A 19,078-nucleotide genomic window follows, 5' to 3' on the forward strand; every position below is an offset into this window, starting at 1 on the left:
TACGAAAAAGTTTTGCCATTATTAGATGGCTATCTAGCATGTACATGTATATTGTATATGTTACTTACATAAATGATAATGAATATTTGGTTGGAAATCCTTTATATTTATGTGACGTTTCAAAACATGCAATATGAAATATTAATATCCGTTTTTTGTTGTGTTACAGATATATCCTGCTAGCGTGCCAGTACTTCATATGGCTTCAACACGTCAGAACGACTAGAAAATACGATCTATACAACGTACAGCCTGTATGAATTCCCTGTCATAAACCCACGGAGCTGACAGAATGGATTTTAAAACCATGTTCCAAAACAAAATGATTATACTCTACATATTATTTAATATTGTCATTAGCTTGTCTGGATCACCTGTTCCGGATACAAAAACAAAACCGCCAGGTGCTGTAGAAAAACCTCTGATGGCTTGTGACAAAAAGTTTTGTGATTTGTTTCCTGATATTTGTATGAATGGCGGCACTTGTATATCAGGTAAAGGTTGTGAAGGTTACTGTCAATGTACAAAGTATTACAAAGGAAGACATTGTCAAATTAAGATAGACGCAATTGAAGAATATAACGGACACGGCAATGGTAATGACAACGGGAATGATGACGGCAATGGCAATGGCGATTCAAATTCGCCAGCACAGAAAAAGCCGGCAGTAGGTGTCATTATGAAATTGTTTAAAGGATTGAGGACTAATGGTAACGGGGGCTCGTCAACTTCTAATACAGCTAATGAAGGGAAGAAAAATAAGCGTGTTCTTTTGCCTAGCAAAGTTCCACCTGTTAAACCAGCGAAAATTGAAGAGAAGAAAATGAAAAACATCCTTGTCGAGTCTAGAAGTGAACCTGTGAGCACTGCTGCCCCCGGAGTAACATCCAATAACACAGGAAACGGCAGCGTTAGTGTTACAATCAATGGCAATCAGAGTAAAAACACGTCTCTTTCTGGAAAAGCCAACGCTGATAATACGTCTGATATTCCTAGTGTGGATAACACATCTACCAACAAAAGGATCAGCAAGACGAGCGGGAAGCTTAAGCTGGACTCTGAAAGTGCATCTTCAAAAACAGTTGATTCAAAAGTCACCACTAGGAATCCTATTATTCAAACTGTAGAAACGTTAGGACAACATTCCAATGCAGATGTTGTAGGAACCGACACGGGTACCAAATCAAAATCAGTTACACACATAGTTAAACCCACCATTGTTATCGACACTGCACAGCGGAAAACTACTAAACCACCACACCAGCCGAAACCGAGCAAGAAAATGACTGAAAATGGAGCCATGAGAATGATAAGTAAACCCAAAACTAAAATCACTTCCGGTACTACATCTATAAATAAAACCACAGAGACTACAACTACAGTTAAAGCATCCAATAAATCAGAATCCGAAAAGGCAGGGACAAAAATGAAATCTGGCTTAGCGACAACTGTTATAACTAAAATAATAATTGGAAATTCAAAAAACAAACATGATTCAAGTCCCCAGGCGGCCATAGAAATTCCGGTGCTAAGAAACAGTGAAGTCAGTTCTTCAAATATTGCTGATTCGGTAGCAAGTTTCATGCCGTTATCAAACGGTGAAATTTTTATCAGAGATGTGCCCATTACTGCTCAAACAGGCGATGTAAATCACAAACCCAAAATGGATATCGCAAGGTCAGCTCCACAATTCTGGCGTGATCGAAATACGAAATCCTCATTACCAGTTACATCTAAAACTGTAAAAAGCACTGTAGACGATGCTAATCGATGGCTGGTGTCAGGATTCGAACCAGATTTTGACAAATCCCCAAGGGAAAATATGGCCCTTGTACTAAGTAAAAACTTTTTACAGAAAGAAGATAATGAGACAAAATCCACCCTTGGCGACATAGTGTTGGTTCAGAGTGTAAAGAACAATATCACCACAGATTCTGCAATATCTGTTCTTACCAAAACAAGTTCGTCAATTTCTAAGGCAAATGTAGAACCTCATATTGGTGCATTTTCACCGCCAACGTTCACTTCCACCTCAGAAGCAGTAAATCAAACATCGCCAGCTGTTGAACATTCAGTAGTAAGTAAAACACAATCACTAGAGTCATCCGGAAATTCCAATTCCATAAAAACTGTTAAAAAAACAGATGTTGAAATGGTAGGAGAAACCGTCACACCAGGATCTTCCAAACTAAATTCAGACCTACCAGAGGAACATTTCTATCTGACAGCTGCTGTGTACAAGAAATTCCTTCCCCTGGACACAGCGACAAATGCCGAACAACAAAAAAGCAGTTTAAAGACCACTGTTTCTACAGCAGCGGGATCCACTATTGCCGAAACAGATACAAAGCATGATTCTCTACTTGACACTAAAAGTGACCAGGAAGTGACGGAGTCAGCCAGTTCTACATTTAAAATCAGCAGCGGTGTACAAACAATTCATGTAACTGAAATAACTCCACGAATACCACCGACGGATCAGAACAAGCATTTAGAAAAATCTGACAAGTCATTTGACGTAAAAAAGAATGATACTCATACTTTAGCACAAGATACTGCAATTACCACTTTAGAGAAATTAAAAACATTGCTTGTCTATGTCCAAAATATACTGTCATCAACCAAGAGTGAACTTGCTGCAAGGAAAGAGAACAACGGACAACCGGTCTCTTCGACGCAAACAGAAACACAAATCCCTTCAGAAAACAAACCAGACAACACTGATTCACTTAGAGAAGCAACTGCAAATCTGAGTAAAATACTCAATCAGCCAATGGTTGAACAAGAAAGCATTAATGTAAAAACTGATATTAACGATCTACGACAAAAAACTACAAAGAACGTCACCACAGAAACTGCTCAAAGTCCAACAAATGGAGCTGTGGGAACAACCCCTTTTGATATATCTGATATCACTGATTCGACCTCTGGTAATTTTCCAACCAACATTGACGCAGTCGTTAAAATACCAATTTTCACGAAACGCTCGAATTCTACGATTTCTTCAACAGTGCAACCAGTTGTTTCTACAGTTAGAAATGGTTTGTCTGCTACTGCCGCAGGCCTGTCTGAAACAGATAAGACAGGGCCAAGAAGACATGTTTCATCGATAGCTAGGATATTACGCAAGATTTATGGTATTAGAAATTTCATAGCACGGTCAACAGTGAAAATCACGACTACTGCGATTCCTAAAGTGTCTATTCCTGATACAGAACAACATGAAAAATCTCTTTTTAAAGGAACAAAAAAAGAAGGAATTGTGTCAACGTCAGAACCGACCAGAGAATCTTATGGATTTGGCAATATTCACAGCAAAGATACTGCTCATACTACGAAGCAGAACAGAAAACGGAAAAGTGATCCGGATTCACAAATACTTGGAAACTTCAAATTAAGCAAAAATAAGGTAGGAGGATTGTCTATGTCAGAGACATATGTCAAGCGTAATAAAACTGTTAAGAGTGGGATGGACACATTTTATGGACACGAGGATATGATAGGTAATTTCATCGTTGACTCAACTTCGACTATGAAGCCATATACTATGCCTCCCACAACAGAACAACATGACATTGTGCAACTTCAGACAGTAACTAATACTGATGAAAGGGATTTAAGTAAACCACAAAGTGACTTTATAGTTCAGCAAAGAACAAAAAGTGACTCCGTGAACTTATCACCTTTAGAAACAATACTGACTCTAAAGACAGATTCTCCAAGGATGAGAAAAACGGATATCAGTTAAAAGCTTGTGTTGCCGATCAGAGCTGGGATCATTGAAATCTATATGTAAGAAACTATATCATAACATACCCATCACTGTAAAAATTTGCACCATAAAATACTGAAGAGTTCACGTAACGCTTTGTTGGCTTTACTAAGAAATAATTCGTGAAGTTTGTTATATTCAAAAATTGCAATCATGTCTAAGATATACTAATTTCAACCCTAACCCAAACGTAAATTTTATATTAATCAAGTAAGTGAATGTTCGTCATATGTTTTATTTATATCTAAATGAAACAAAAAGTCATTATGCTGATAGAGTGATAGACAGGGGAGTATAGTTGGTGTACATCTGCAAGGTCAAAAGAGTAAGCTATGTGACAGGTAACCCCACACGTCTCTTAAAGAAGCGTGACTTATACCACTTTCTAGCAGGACTAGATGATTACGTGTAGTCGTGATACATTGTCATAAAAATGATCCGATCTTGCCTAAGGCGATGTGTACCGTCCGGTCTTTATAACGATGGACAGAAAATGTTTGTATGTGTGATAGTAATACTGTACCTTGTGTTCAAATGTGTTTGCAGAAATAAACTCCCCTGGCATTGTTTGGTTGTTGTCGATGTAAGGCCTCCCCTAGTGATATTTACAAATCGAACATATCAATCACACTGATCATAATGTCTGACGACCATTGTCTATATTGTACATTCCTGATCCAGTGAAGCTAGTATAAAATGAAAGCATTACTTATCAATGCTTAATAAGTATGACATTCTTAATTTCTGATAGAAAATGTTACTTTAATTTATCGTACGTTAAACAGAATCTTTTTTCCATCGCACTATTGCCAGTATTTCTAAATCTTGTTTTCTACTATCGAATGTTCGGATATGTTTTCAGATAATGTTTACACACGTTTCTTACTCAGAAAGCGTAGTTGATTAAATATTCCTAACTTACTGTTCTCGTGTGTGAAATGGTATTGATACTGAACTTTAAAAAATGCGAGAATAATTATACCGTGGTTTTTGTTTTTGTTTTGATTTTTGTTTTTTTTTTTCCTATTTTTTTTTTAAATCGCGTTCAAATTTGCCTTTGGTACTTTTATATCTTATATCTGTTTCGTTGTTTTAAAATACTTGTTTAACACATGGTCAACTGAACGCCGTATAGCTATTGTCATAAGTCTTATTTCAGTATTTCATTAACAATATACAGATATTTAAGATATTTCAGGTATCTAGTATGTATCTGATCTTCACGGTCACACCCTGTAGAATGGGTTTACTTCGTACTGACGTAAGTATAAGGGATGTTCAATTAAACGCGTTGCTGATATGTGTTCACCTTCCAGTTGAGCGATGTAAATCAGTGTTTCAATATTGCTGTTTCCAAACAGTTTTGGTCAATCATATTAAGATTCAACGTGGGCCAGGATGGGATAGTCAGGCTTCATTACAGGAAAACCATACACATCCGTGCGACACGTAATATGTTTGGGATATCGTGTTGTAACTCGATAATTTGACAAAAGAAATAATACATCGTTACATCATTAATTGACATGAATGGTATTTGTGTTGCTGATTTCGTCTCATTGACCTGTCTCAGATATTACGACGTATTGTTGGAACGACTTAATTTGGTCAGTGTGACATATATAACAAACTAACATTTATTTCACCAACTTATAATTAGTTATCTCTGTACATTCTTTTATGCAATGTGATGTGTTGGCAAATTTGCAAAAGTTGCTGGCAACTTGAAAATTAAATGTATTTATAAAAGAAATTGTGTTAGTGCTATTTTATACAAATACACCTAGGTCTATTCCTAGTTCATATTGTATTTTCATTGCATCGTCAATAACGTATAAAATATTCAACAACGACAACCACATTATGTTGAGATTTGTCTTGTATACCAAATAATTCAATGCTACAATATATGTCCAGGGGGATCTGGTTCTCCCTAATGGTGTCATTATTTTGACTTTACTCGCTTCCGAAATGATCCTATACCAAATTGTAAGGCTTTTTATAGAAATTTCCAGACTTCTGGCTCTTAAATGACTCTGTATAGTCCTAAATTGGTGACAAAAATGCATACAGAAATATATATATGCACACCTTCCTTGCTACATCAATAAGTACGTCTTGGCTTTATTGTCCTTGCGACGAATGTTGACAGTGGCCTTCTTTTATTCGAGTATACAGAGAACATTATGATAAGCTCACAACATAATTATTTAATTACATTTACTGTCATGAATATTATATAGATTTTAAATGTAATGTACATACTCTAAAGTACTAATTACTTCAATACTGGGTTTAATTTGTGATGATTTATGTCACAATCAGAAATTGTCTTACCTGCATAGATACTAACTGTCTTCAAACCTTGATTCCAATGTTTGCGGACGGGTCTGATTTACTTGTAACTTTAGTAATCTTTGATACTTCCTGGCTTCAGAACTGTTCAAAGTTGGATACAGCGTCATTTATCCAAATATAAAGATGATGCAACTAGTTTAAATCTTGATAAGAATGTTGTCGAAAAGATTCCATTGAAAACTAAAGCAAAAAATCTTCATAACAAGTGGAGTTCCACAATAACGTTAATCTTTAACAGTCAATAAGATGGTGACATATTTGTATAGACTTGTTGAAGCCTTTGAAAAGCACATAGGGAATCCGTGTGTTTATAAAATTGGGGCAACTAAGATTATGCAAGAAAGGTAACTCGAACACTCTAATTCAATTATCCAGTAAATGATATTCTTAATGACATTAACCCAGAATATCAAAGCAGCTTTAAATAGCAGATTTTTTCATTCTTTTTTAATTTGCGAAAGGTTCACTGATTCAAGTTATCATTATGTAATTGAATTAATAGATATTTATAATTTTTTTATCACTTCGGATTTTTCACAGCCGGCTTCCAGGTTTAAAAAAACCGTTAACAGCACTGACGAGAGGGACGAAACAGACGTATCACGCAGTTTTCTTTTCTTCAATATTTGGCACTACTGCTGACATTTACGTCCCAAGTTTTGCCGTAACCTGCATATCACGGTTCACATACTATAAACATGTGCTTTCATTTGCAATTATCAGGCAAATGAAAATTATAATTATTAGATATATTGTATTACTTGGCTTGTTTGTCTCCCAATCAACATTTGGACATTTCTTTCGATTACTTTCTGTCGCCTTTTAAGGTTCTAGATATTAGGCCCTTAGCATCAATGAAAAGTTCTAAAAGGATGATACAACTGTATCATGAGGTTTAATTCTTTACTTTGCTCCAGTGTATCTAATTCAAAATTGTGTTACAATGTGTTATCACTTTTGTTTCATTTGTAAATTCTTCAATAATACCACACTAACCTTCACAGTTATACCGGTAATAGCCAGACCCGGAAGTGAATAAATTATTTCAACCTTGTGTACATTTGATGGTGGAGCATATAACTCAATAATTGATCGGTCGGATAAGACTATACATTTTGTGTCAGACACTTCTCCCCTTTACAACTTAAATGATTTTTCCTTTTCAAGAAAATTATTTAACAATTTTTTTTTCAATCTAAAAGAAAACACCATATCATTGAAAATATCAAACGTAGTTTCTCTGCTCATGTAATTTGACTTCAGTTGCTTTAAAACTGTAAACAATCATAAGATTATTATATATTTCTTTTTAATTTTCTGTGTACCATTTAAAAGTGTCATCAGAATATGTTCCGGTAATAATTCAAGTTTAGATTCACCTGTATCGCCTATAATGCAAATTTATTCTTCAAAATGACTTTAATTAATTTTTTATATCAAATCATTAATAAAAACTTGGAACTGCAATTTTCATTATGTAATCTAAGTGAAACCAACTATGTTCGAAAGGGCAACAACTCCAACATACCACTGTGCAGGCATGTGTTAAAAGATATATCTGGTCATCAATTAGTTCGTCAGTCAGGTGAGCATTTATCAACAAAATCATGATAAAGTACGCATATGATTTATTGTTTACATCTCCACTTGCTTGGACACAAGCAAGGCATATAAATATTTCCAGGTTAGGAGTTTTTTTAGTTTGTCTGGCCGCATTGTACGATTTCATTATCATTTCATTTTCCGTCTAAAAGATGTACGCAATAAGACAAAATGAGGATGTTAAAGTGATTAATACCCATTTTCCTGTTGATGATGCTTGCTATGTTCATAAATCATGTGGGGTGGAGGGGGTGTTACTTGTAAAACACCTTATACCAAGCAAATGCACTGTATGTTGTTATTTCCTTATGTAAGCAATATGATTATTCTATCCAGTGGTTGTCTGTGTGTTGCCTCCCTTTCAATCATAGCAGGTGCAGTAGTGATTATACAAAAAGTTGGCCATGCATGCGAGCGACCACATAACGAACGACGAAACAAGGCGACATGTGACCTAAAAAATAGTATATTGATGACATCCATTACGCTTAATGTGTTGCTGTTACGATTCTCTTACTCACGCCCTCGCGATAATAATGAGGTCCGGGAATGGGCGTGCTTTGTAGTAGTGACAGGAAGGCTGGGTTACTTTAAATGTACTATTAGTATCTACTATAGTAAACATTCTTATTGAAAACAAAATATTTCATCATTATTGACTTATTGTGTACACAAATCATATACCTGCGATAACGGACTAAACGAAGCACTCTATAAAATAAGCTGGAGGAATGGATGACAACAGCCTGATGCGAGGGAGTGTCACCAGACTGAGAAGTAAACGATACTTTAGTTGGATTTTACTAATGATCGCAATAGCAAGCCTTTATATTGTGTCTATACATAATTTAAGTCCATTGAAATCATTTGAAAAAATGAGAGCATCACGTATGTCCAAATCGGATATCAAAGAGGTGCCAAGAACAACGGACGACAGCGGAGTAAAGCATTATAATTGTATAACATGTTCATCTCTCGCTCCTATGTGTAGCCATGGAGTGTGTGTCAATCTGGATCATTGCTCAAGCACCTGTAAATGTGAGGACGGATATGGCGGTATCCACTGTGACAGGAAAATATCTCAGTTTCTGAAACAACTTAAAGTGTCTGCCAAAGCGTGAGAAAAGGGGGACAATATTAATGTAAAAACGGTACCTAGTAAGTAGTGGACGATTACAAGTTGGGAGAGGAAGACTTTGTTCTGCTGTTGAAATCCTTCTGAAACTGCTGATTTCACGCACCAGTGTTATTAACAGCTCGACACAAAAATCATCATTTAACTTCATGACGATAATTTGTATTTTTTTTTTTTTTTTTTTTGTATTTTTGGGTTTTTTTTGTTTTGTTACAAATTCAGCTGATATTTTGTGTTGATGACATGTGCTTGGATCCTACTTGTTTTGTGTTCCGGTGATGTAATCGTACAGTTTCTGTTAACCTGTTTTGGTTTTGTGTCAAGGTGAACTGATCATTCGTTTCCGCTTGACTGGATATTGATGACAGGATGCGTGCACATCTATCAGGAAACTGAGCCATGATCAAAGTAAATACAAGTCACATAATACATTGTTGTAACTTACTTTGTATATAAGATATTTAAATTCTGTTAACTGAGTTTCGGATAAAACTTTCTCTATTTTCTTTTTTTTTTTTTTTTTTTGTTTGCTTGTTTTTTAGGTTTCTGGCTCTGATCATCATCAATCAGTATAAATGTTCATGAAGCAGGTGAATGACTCTCACGTGGTTTTTATCACGTGTTGAAAAGAAGTGAAGTAAAAAATCATCATAGGGTGACCTTGTAGCAGTTAATTTATCAAGAAATACAATCTATTGTTACATAACAGTTTTAAAAGGGGAACAGCATAAAAAAACTATAAAGTCCATACGCAATGACAAAATTGTACCAGAAATCAGGAAGGTGAATGACAACAACATACCAAACTAACCGAAGAACTTCAAACCACAGGCAATTTAAACGATAATTTATCAGAGAGAAGTATATAAGACACGACTTACAATAGTTTAATTATGCGAAATATTTTACCTTCAATTCACGTTATGATGATTGCAATTCACTTATCCCGAAGTAGTGTTTATAAAAAGCTTAATTAAAAGTGATGCAAATGTCGAAATTAAATTCAGCATCATGTACCTTTCAAGGAATTTATCGAATATAAGTAAATTTCAAAGAGCAAGAAATCACACGCAACGAAAATTTTATTTCTATAACCTATCAATATGACAAAATTCAAAATAAAATCGAAGAACTTTGAATTTAACCTGATGTCGGTGCTTCAAACAATGAGAACACATATAAGATAATGATACAGAAAACACAGTCACATTTGTCTTAATGTCAGGAAACACAATGGCAAGTATTTGATGAAAATCTGACACGCATTGTTTCTTAATTTTGCTGAAATTACATATTCCTTTACTTCTTTAAAAGTACCTACTTTTATGATTGCAAACATATTTATTAAGTTCATGGAAACTTTTTCTTGAGTTGATCCACAGATTTATAAAACATACTGCACGACATTTTTTTTTTTTTTTTTTTTTCTTCATTGTTTCATAAATAAAATGTTACAAACTCTTACAGTGTGTAGCTGTGGGAACCGTCCGAGAATACCTTTCACTATTATTGAGTGTCATGTGTAAACGATTGAGAAAAATGTTCTCCCATAAAATGTCCATACCCGTACAATGTAGTACAATGTAGCATTTAACTTTGATTTCAATATTCATATCTTTAAATCTGTTCATACTTCTATTAATTCCAACATTTAAAAAAATATATATTTCGAAAAAAATTTGAAACAAGGTTTTGAAAAAAGATTTTTATATTAAGGCTTTTTGAAAAGTTTTACATTAATTATGTTTTAGTTTTAATAGCATTCATGTTGACATTTAAATTGCTATACATCATCTGTGGGGAGAAGACAACGACAAGATGCGATAACTTAAGCCATGTCTGATATTTAACAATGTATTTAAATCAGAACAAACAACAAATTTCGGTTTGTTTGCCAGTTGTAGGGTTCTGAGAGTGAAAGTGAATCAACAATTTCTCTCTGCTGGCCTCCATTCATGATATTGTCCTGGAATTATTCTTACTACAATTAATGGCATTTAAATACAGTGAAAAAACCTTGAAGGATTATCCTTGAATGCAAATAATTTAACAAAAAGGTAAACTCTTATAATTGGTAGATCATCTGGTTTTGTAAACATGTTTACCTGTTGATTTATTGCTACCTATGTAAAATGCGCACTTGAAATACATCAATCTGGCACCGCACCTCTCTACAACGTTTTTACACGTGACAAACGTCAAAACGGATGTTCATATAAGCGATAATCACTATGAATAGGTAAAATTACTTGACTATGTTGTGTGTATCAAAATAATTTTAAATTTCTTTTTACATATTTCACTATGAAGGAAAAAATGTGTATATCATCTACGAAATTTTGTCGCGTCAATTTTGGTGATAAGCCATTTAGATTTTTGCTGATTTGCAAGAATGTAGGGGATTGACAATTCACTGAAAAGACACTCCGTGTCATTTGGCACTTATACAACATTGTTGTTGTAAAAGGAATCTTGAAAGTAGTTACCGTGAGGTATTTTTCACGCTTCAGCACATCAATCTTCAAAAGAAATTAAACGTAACAGAAGGTAAAGGCAAAAACTACTGGTACAACCCTTGGTACACTAATTCGGAAATAAAACGAGAAAGCATATTTTTATTTCACTACATTATAAAAAAAAATTCTTTCTCTCTATCATTCTTTCTTTTTCTGTCTTCCTTTCTTTCCGGAGTGGTTTCGCTGATGCATCACTTCTTGTTTTAGGACTGAAGACGAAAATTTGATGGGAAAAATAATGAGATATTTGCAGTCTTACAGTTAATAAGGTGTGTCATCACTACAATAACATAGAAAAATCCTAACATTTTGATCACGAACAAAACGAACCCTATTGCCACCGGTATTAATTAGCAATCTGACATATCTTTGCCATATGACTTTCCTTCTAAAACCGATTGAATCAAACACATAACCAGATACAACACGTGTAAAAGTTAAATATGCCTATATTTATTCAACGTTTTCCTTCGGATTCGAACCCGGGATCACTGTTTTCCTTCACGCTAGACCGAAAGACCTTTAGAGAAATACTTCGTATTCGAGTCGATTGGAGTTAAAATATCGAGTAACTATGAGATCGAGCATTTAGTAAGATTTTGAATGCCGAATATTTTTATCACATCAAAAACACTGATTTCATGGGATCTAAGACAACAGCAGTTTAGTTTAAACATATCTTATTGACAAAATAACATGTCAAAGGGATTGGTCTGTAAGTTTTACCAACTTATGAGCAGTTTACAACAGGAGTTGTGATGAAATGCCCTAACCCCCACCCCACCCCCACCCTTCCCCATAGTAAAGGGAATCCGCTTTATATTTGTTTTTTATTGATGTTTCTTCACTTAAATTTCCCCTCCCCAAACATATATATATATTTTTCACCACCTAAATTTTGTTATCTATGTGTTTAAATTAATGAATGACCATAATGGTAAAATGAACTTCGATTAATATAATATACCGTGGGTTTATCATACTATAACAGGTTTGCCGGTACGATCTATTTAACTCGGCAACAGAGAAAAACGCCATATACACTCATTGTTAATGAATTATGATTTTATTAAATGTTTAATAATAATTGTCCTGATTAGCATTAGAGTTAATACCACTGTCTCGGGGATAGGATATATTTATATATGTATATATATATATATATTGTTATTAAATCTCGATTAAACCGCATTAATTATGATCAAAGCACAAACTGATGGACAAGATAGCCTAATACACATCAGATTATACAGCTTTGTGTAAAAGATGTGTGCCACAGGTAAGGATTAACATTACTTACCACGTGATGTCGTGGGATAAATACTGCCGACTTCTAGGAAAATCAAGAACAATAACATGTGTAAATCAAAGGTGTTTAAACGGTGGTTAGAAAGGTGTGTTGATATATTGACTCGTAAATATGTCATCAATTGTAAAAAATGATAAAAAGTATATGTTGTACACCACATCATTAACACAGACATAATCAAACAGTCATAAAGCTGTCACTTACAATATACCACACTGTCTGATCTTACAATACACCACACTGTCTGATCTTACATTACACCACACTGTCTGATCTTACAATACACCACACTGTCTGATCTTACAATACACCACACTGTCTGATCTTACAATACAGCACACTGTCTGATCTTACAATACACCACACTGTCTGATCTTACAACACACCACACTATCTGATCTTACAATACACCACATTGTCTGATCTTACAATACACCACACTGTCTGATCTTACAATACACCACACTGTCTGATCTTACAATACACCACACTGTCTGATCTTACAATACACCACACTGTCTGATCTTATAATATACCACAATGTCTGATCTTACATTACACCACATTGTCTGATTTTATAATACACCACACTGTCTGATCTTACAATACACCACACTGTCTGATCTTACATTACACCACACTGTCTGATCTTACAATACACCACACTGTCTGATCTTACAATACACCACACTGTCTGATCTTACAATACACCACACTGTCTGATCTTACAATACACCACACTGTCTGATCTTACACCACACTCTCTGATCTTACAATACACCACACTGTCTGATCTTACAATACACCACACTGTCTGATCTTACAATACACCACACTATCTGATCTTACAATACACCACACTGTCTGATCTTACAATACACCACACTGTCTGATCTTACAATACACCACACTGTCTGATCTTACAATACACCACACTATCTGATCTTACAATACACCACACTGTCTGATCTTACAATACACCACACTGTCTGATCTTACAATACACCACACTGTCTGATCTTACAATACACCACACTGTCTGATCTTACAACAATACACCACACTGTCTGATCTTACAATACACCACACTGTCTGATCTTACAACACACCACACTATCTGATCTTACAATACACCACACTGTCTGATCTTACAATACACCACACTGTCTGATCTTACAATACACCACACTGTCTGATCTTACATTACACCACATTGTCACATCTTACACCACAGTGTCTGATCTTACATTACACCACATTGTCTGATCTTACAATACACCACACTGTCTGATCTTACAACACACCACACTATCTGATCTTACAATACACCACACTGTCTCAGCTTACAATACACCACACTATCTGATCTTACATTACACCACACTGTCTGATCTTACGATACACCACACTGTCTGATCTTACAATACACCACACTGTCTGATCTTACATTACACCACACTGTCTGATCTTACAATACACCACACTGTCTGATCTTACAATACACCACACTATCTGATCTTACAATACACCACACTGTCTCAGCTTACAATACACCACACTATCTGATCTTACAATACACCACACTGTCTGATCTTACAATACACCACACTGTCTGATCTTACAATACACCACACTGTCTGATCTTACAATACACCACACTGTCTGATCTTACAATACACCACACTGTCTGATCTTACAATATACCACACTGTCTGATCTTACAATACACCACACTGTCTGATCTTACAATACACCACACTGTCTGATCTTACAATACACCACACTGTCTGATCTTACAATACACCACATTGTCTGATCTTACAATACACCACACTGTCTGATCTTACAATATACCACAGTGTCTGATCTTACAATACACCACACTGTCTGATCTTACAATACACCACACTGTCTGATCTTACAATACACCACACTGTCTGATCTTACAATACACCACACTGTCTGATCTTACAATACACCACACTGTCTGATCTTACAATACACCACACTGTCTGATCTTACATTACACCACACTGTCTGATCTTACAATACACCACACTGTCTGATCTTACAATACACCACACTGTCTGATCTTACAATACACCACACTGTCTGATCTTACATTACACCACACTGTCTGATCTTACAATACACCACACTGTCTGATCTTACAATACACCACACTGTCTGATCTTATAATACACCACACTGTCTGATCTTACAATACACCACACTGTCTGATCTTACAATACACCACACTGTCTGATCTTACAATACACCACACTGTCTGATCTTACAATACACCACACTGTCTGATCTTACAACACACCACACTATCTGATCTTACAATACACCACACTGTCTGATCTTACAATACACCACACTGTCTGATCTTACAATACACCACACTGTCTCAGCTTACAATACACCACACTGTCTCAGCTTACAATACACCACATTATTCTCAGCGTACAATACACCACACTGTCTCAGCGTACAATACAGGTTCAGAAATATTAGTAGTATACATGTCAGAGCCTACAGTATTGGTACAAAATACCAGTAACTATATATTATGTTGTGAGAACTTACAGCACACCACATTGCCTGAGCTAACTATACACTATATAGTTAAGTTTCTTGTTACGGCTAATGTTTAACTATTGGAATCTAACTTTTTTATATGATATTTTGCCAGAGCTCTATCGAATGTTAAGAACTACAAGCTAGCACACACAATGTCACCAGAACTACATTACGGCACAATTAGAGCAATTTGGAAAATGAGGAAGATTGATTTTGGATTTATCACGTAATACATACGTGTTTGAACTTTGGTTAAAATCATTTTTGTCGTTAGACATACGTCAAAAAACATTTTGACATAGCTTAACTTAACAGAAAACTAGTTCTTAAAGATACATTTCTTAGGTCTATAACAAATCTGTGGATATGTTTATACTGATGCTTTGTAATTAAGGTGTCAAAAATCGCAATAAGAGACAAAATTTCGGATCTGATCTTTTCATTTCTTCCTAAACAGCTTTTTCATCCTTGACAATACGTCACATTTGGCCTCTTGTTTAGAGTTTGCCCATGTGTAAGAGGCTTTGGGTTCTGTTCCTTGGCCAAAACATACGAGAGTCTATAAAAATATACTAATTACTCCCTGTATAACGCTCAGCGTTGTGTTAATGTAACGAATCGTTCGAAGGTATCACTTACACGTGTGGGGTATATTCTTGGGGCCTTCGACAGTAAATTTCAGTGCGTTAACACTATAAAGTCGGTGGCTTCAGTGCCGCACTTTCACAAGGACATTTACACCAAAATATCGTAATCTCCCACAAACACGCACCCTTCACACAGGTATACGAACGGTGGCCGTCCTTAAACGACCACAGGACATTAAACTAAATAATCTGATAATCAAGATTAGTTCATAAAAATAATACAACATGGATTTATATCCACTAAATATCACTAAATTTAAGATTAAGTAAGAATTTGGTAATGCCTGTCATATTCTAAATATTAAAGAATTGTTAAAAAATAATCACAACTATTTTACTATTTTCAATTATCATATTTTAAATCTATACTGTACATTATAATTATACAGTATGCATTTTCCTCACAGACAGTTCAGAACCTTGATACTTTTTTTCCTTTATCAGATATTGTTGTTCTTCTCTGTATATGTGTTTTGTAGGGCACGAGACCGAATAGTGATACTGATGATATGAAGATGATGTAATACTATAAATGATGAACGAGAATGGTAATTAAAGTCTGGATGAATTGTGACGACGACGACGACGACGACGACGACGACGACAACGACATTTGTTTGTAATGACGTATCGGACTGTTTACGCTATACATTGCAGGAAGCGTCGTCAGCAGATGACGACAAATCGCCTTTCATTACTGTCGGCACTAACGACGAAATGAAATGACAAGCAGAGAGAACATTTTTAAACATTTGGTTTTACAACAGCCTCCTCAAGTTTTTTTTTTCAAAAACTTTACATGGAAAGTGTTTAATGTTGGACGTTCTTTATATAAACGCGAAACTGCTGAAAGCAAATTCTTTGTTTTCGTTTTTCTATGGGGAAACATTACACAAATATAGGATTTAGGTAATCTTCATAATATTGGTCTAGAAGCCGTTATCAGTGTAGTCACGTGCAGTAATACATGTAGTAAATTTCACATACACAAGTCAGAGTTAAGTCATCTGTCTATTTTATTGTCCTGACCAAATTATTGATATGCTTCAGAAAAATAAAAAAAAATCACAATGTTATATAACATTATAAAAGGAAATCGTTCACATGTTTATTTTAAAACCTTCTCCGCAGGTAAGGGACAGAATGTCTGCATTTATGAATTATGAAAAAAACAGATTATGTATACACATCTAATTTCCATTTTATAGACCATGTAACTACTTAATCAAAGGTGAAATCCAGCAAATATTCATGACACGTGCATCTTTTGGGGTAGACAAGACACGTTCTACTTTTTAGAAAACGTGGCAGGGAAAACACGTGACATAAACTTTGTCCGATATGCTTTATTATTTGTGAATTAATTTCTGATGTGTTAGCTTTGTGTCAGCTATTTACGACGACCTGCTTACTTTGGGGAAAATTCTTAATGTAATACTGCTATTTGCATTTGAGTGATTGAAACTTTAAATCTGAAACTATGTTGATGTTAATTACATTTGGATTAGAATATAAAAGTTTATGTTGGCCTATGTTTAATTACGAATATCAATGGAAATGTGTTCTCTAAACCCCAGATAGCATTTTCATCGTTTCCCTTTATTTTTCATTATTAGTATAATTTCATACATTCTGTTCTTCCTGTTCATTTGTTTTTATCAATCTACGGTCTTAACATATCTTGTCTTTATTGGAGATTTTCATTTATTTCCTAAAAGAACCACAACACCACAATAACATATGCCATTCTGTTATAAATATATTCTATTTAGCATTAAAACACACCACAGCTAAACTGACGCGAAAGTATTTCATGTCATATTTAATCAGTCTTGGTGTTTACTATATTTGCTTTCGTCGTGTATAATAAGTTAATGAAAAAAATAACTCTTGTTTTTTATTTATGTTAATGAATTTATTATTAAAACGTAATGTAGACCACATTAACAATATTTTGATATTAATTGATTCAGGTATCACTCAAAAATTGCAATATGACGGTATTTTAACCACATGAAACAGTTGGCTGTCAGACTGAGCACGAGTGGGTGTAATTACTATTTCACACCTTTAATTGGTATTATGCATATTCATAAATGAAATGTAACACCCCTTTGACTTATAGAGCTTAGCCGTCCCTCTGATCAGAGATAAATAGATCAGATAAGATACATCTGTTTTCACAGACAACACGACGTACAAGTAGTAGGATCGTTATAAAACACGCACTGACATTGACAAATGAAACAAAAGGCTATAAAATATTAAGTTTACTTATTTATACACGAGACAAAACTAACGCATCTAGTTTTTACTTTCTGTTGTAAATTCTTATACATGACAATCTTTGAAAAACAGAATAATAATATGTCCGAGAAAACTACGAAACATGTCTGTCGATGGTTTTCATGTTTTGTCTCTTGCCAAAATAAAACTTATATTTTATGACACAAACCATGTATTTTCTCTCTCTATATATATAGATATATACTGAAAAATCATACATTTTCAAGGGGGTTTATTTACGTGGAATTTTTTGGTATTTGAATCCACAAAAATCATATGTCCACGAGCTGTTAAATCAAAATAAGTAAATTTGTTGAACTATATTTAACCAATAAAGCACGCGTCCATAAAGTGGTATATAAACAAAATCTGTATCATGTCATTTGAATATCGACTCATGCGGTCTATTGTGGAGTCATCATAACGTAATGAAAAAAATATCACTTCGCTCCAGGTTACTGGTATAGCGTAACAATAAAGACTATAAATATGAAGCAAAATAACGGAATTTTAACCTCAAAACTTGTCTTTTATCTCAAACTTTTACAAAATGTCTATATCGTCCGATAAAAGATTACACGCCAATTAGTTTTCATGTTTCTAATGAGATTTACCAAACTTCTAAAAATATTTAAATCTAGTCCAAGAGAAGGAACTCTGTTAATAATCTTTCACATTGATAAGATATTTATACAGATTATATTTTAATCATACTGCCAAACTGAACTGCCTCATACTGCTGTTTCTCATCAGGAATTCGCTGAATCTTGAGACAATCCGCACCTGTGTTCAGACACTGAAATACAAGACAGAATTAGCAATCAAACATTTAACATTGCGTCCTTTCCTACGTAGCATTTGACGCTT

At 34.7% G+C, this 19,078-nt stretch overlaps 1 protein-coding gene across 1 annotated transcript; it reads left to right on the forward strand.

Moving 5' to 3' along the window:
- The first annotated feature begins 292 nt into the window (after positions 1–292).
- Positions 293–3,748, forward strand: LOC132550306 (serine-rich adhesin for platelets-like). Its single transcript, XM_060214351.1, has one exon. It carries the CDS (start codon positions 293–295, stop codon positions 3,746–3,748), a length of 3,456 nt encoding a protein of 1,151 aa, XP_060070334.1.
- Positions 3,749–19,078: the final 15,330 nt, after the last annotated feature.

The sequence above is a fragment of the Ylistrum balloti genome, unplaced genomic scaffold (genome assembly GCF_031769215.1).
Source record: "Ylistrum balloti isolate Yb309-2 unplaced genomic scaffold, AGI_CSIRO_Ybal_v1 Utg370120, whole genome shotgun sequence".
Lineage (NCBI taxonomy): Eukaryota > Metazoa > Mollusca > Bivalvia > Pectinida > Pectinidae > Ylistrum > Ylistrum balloti.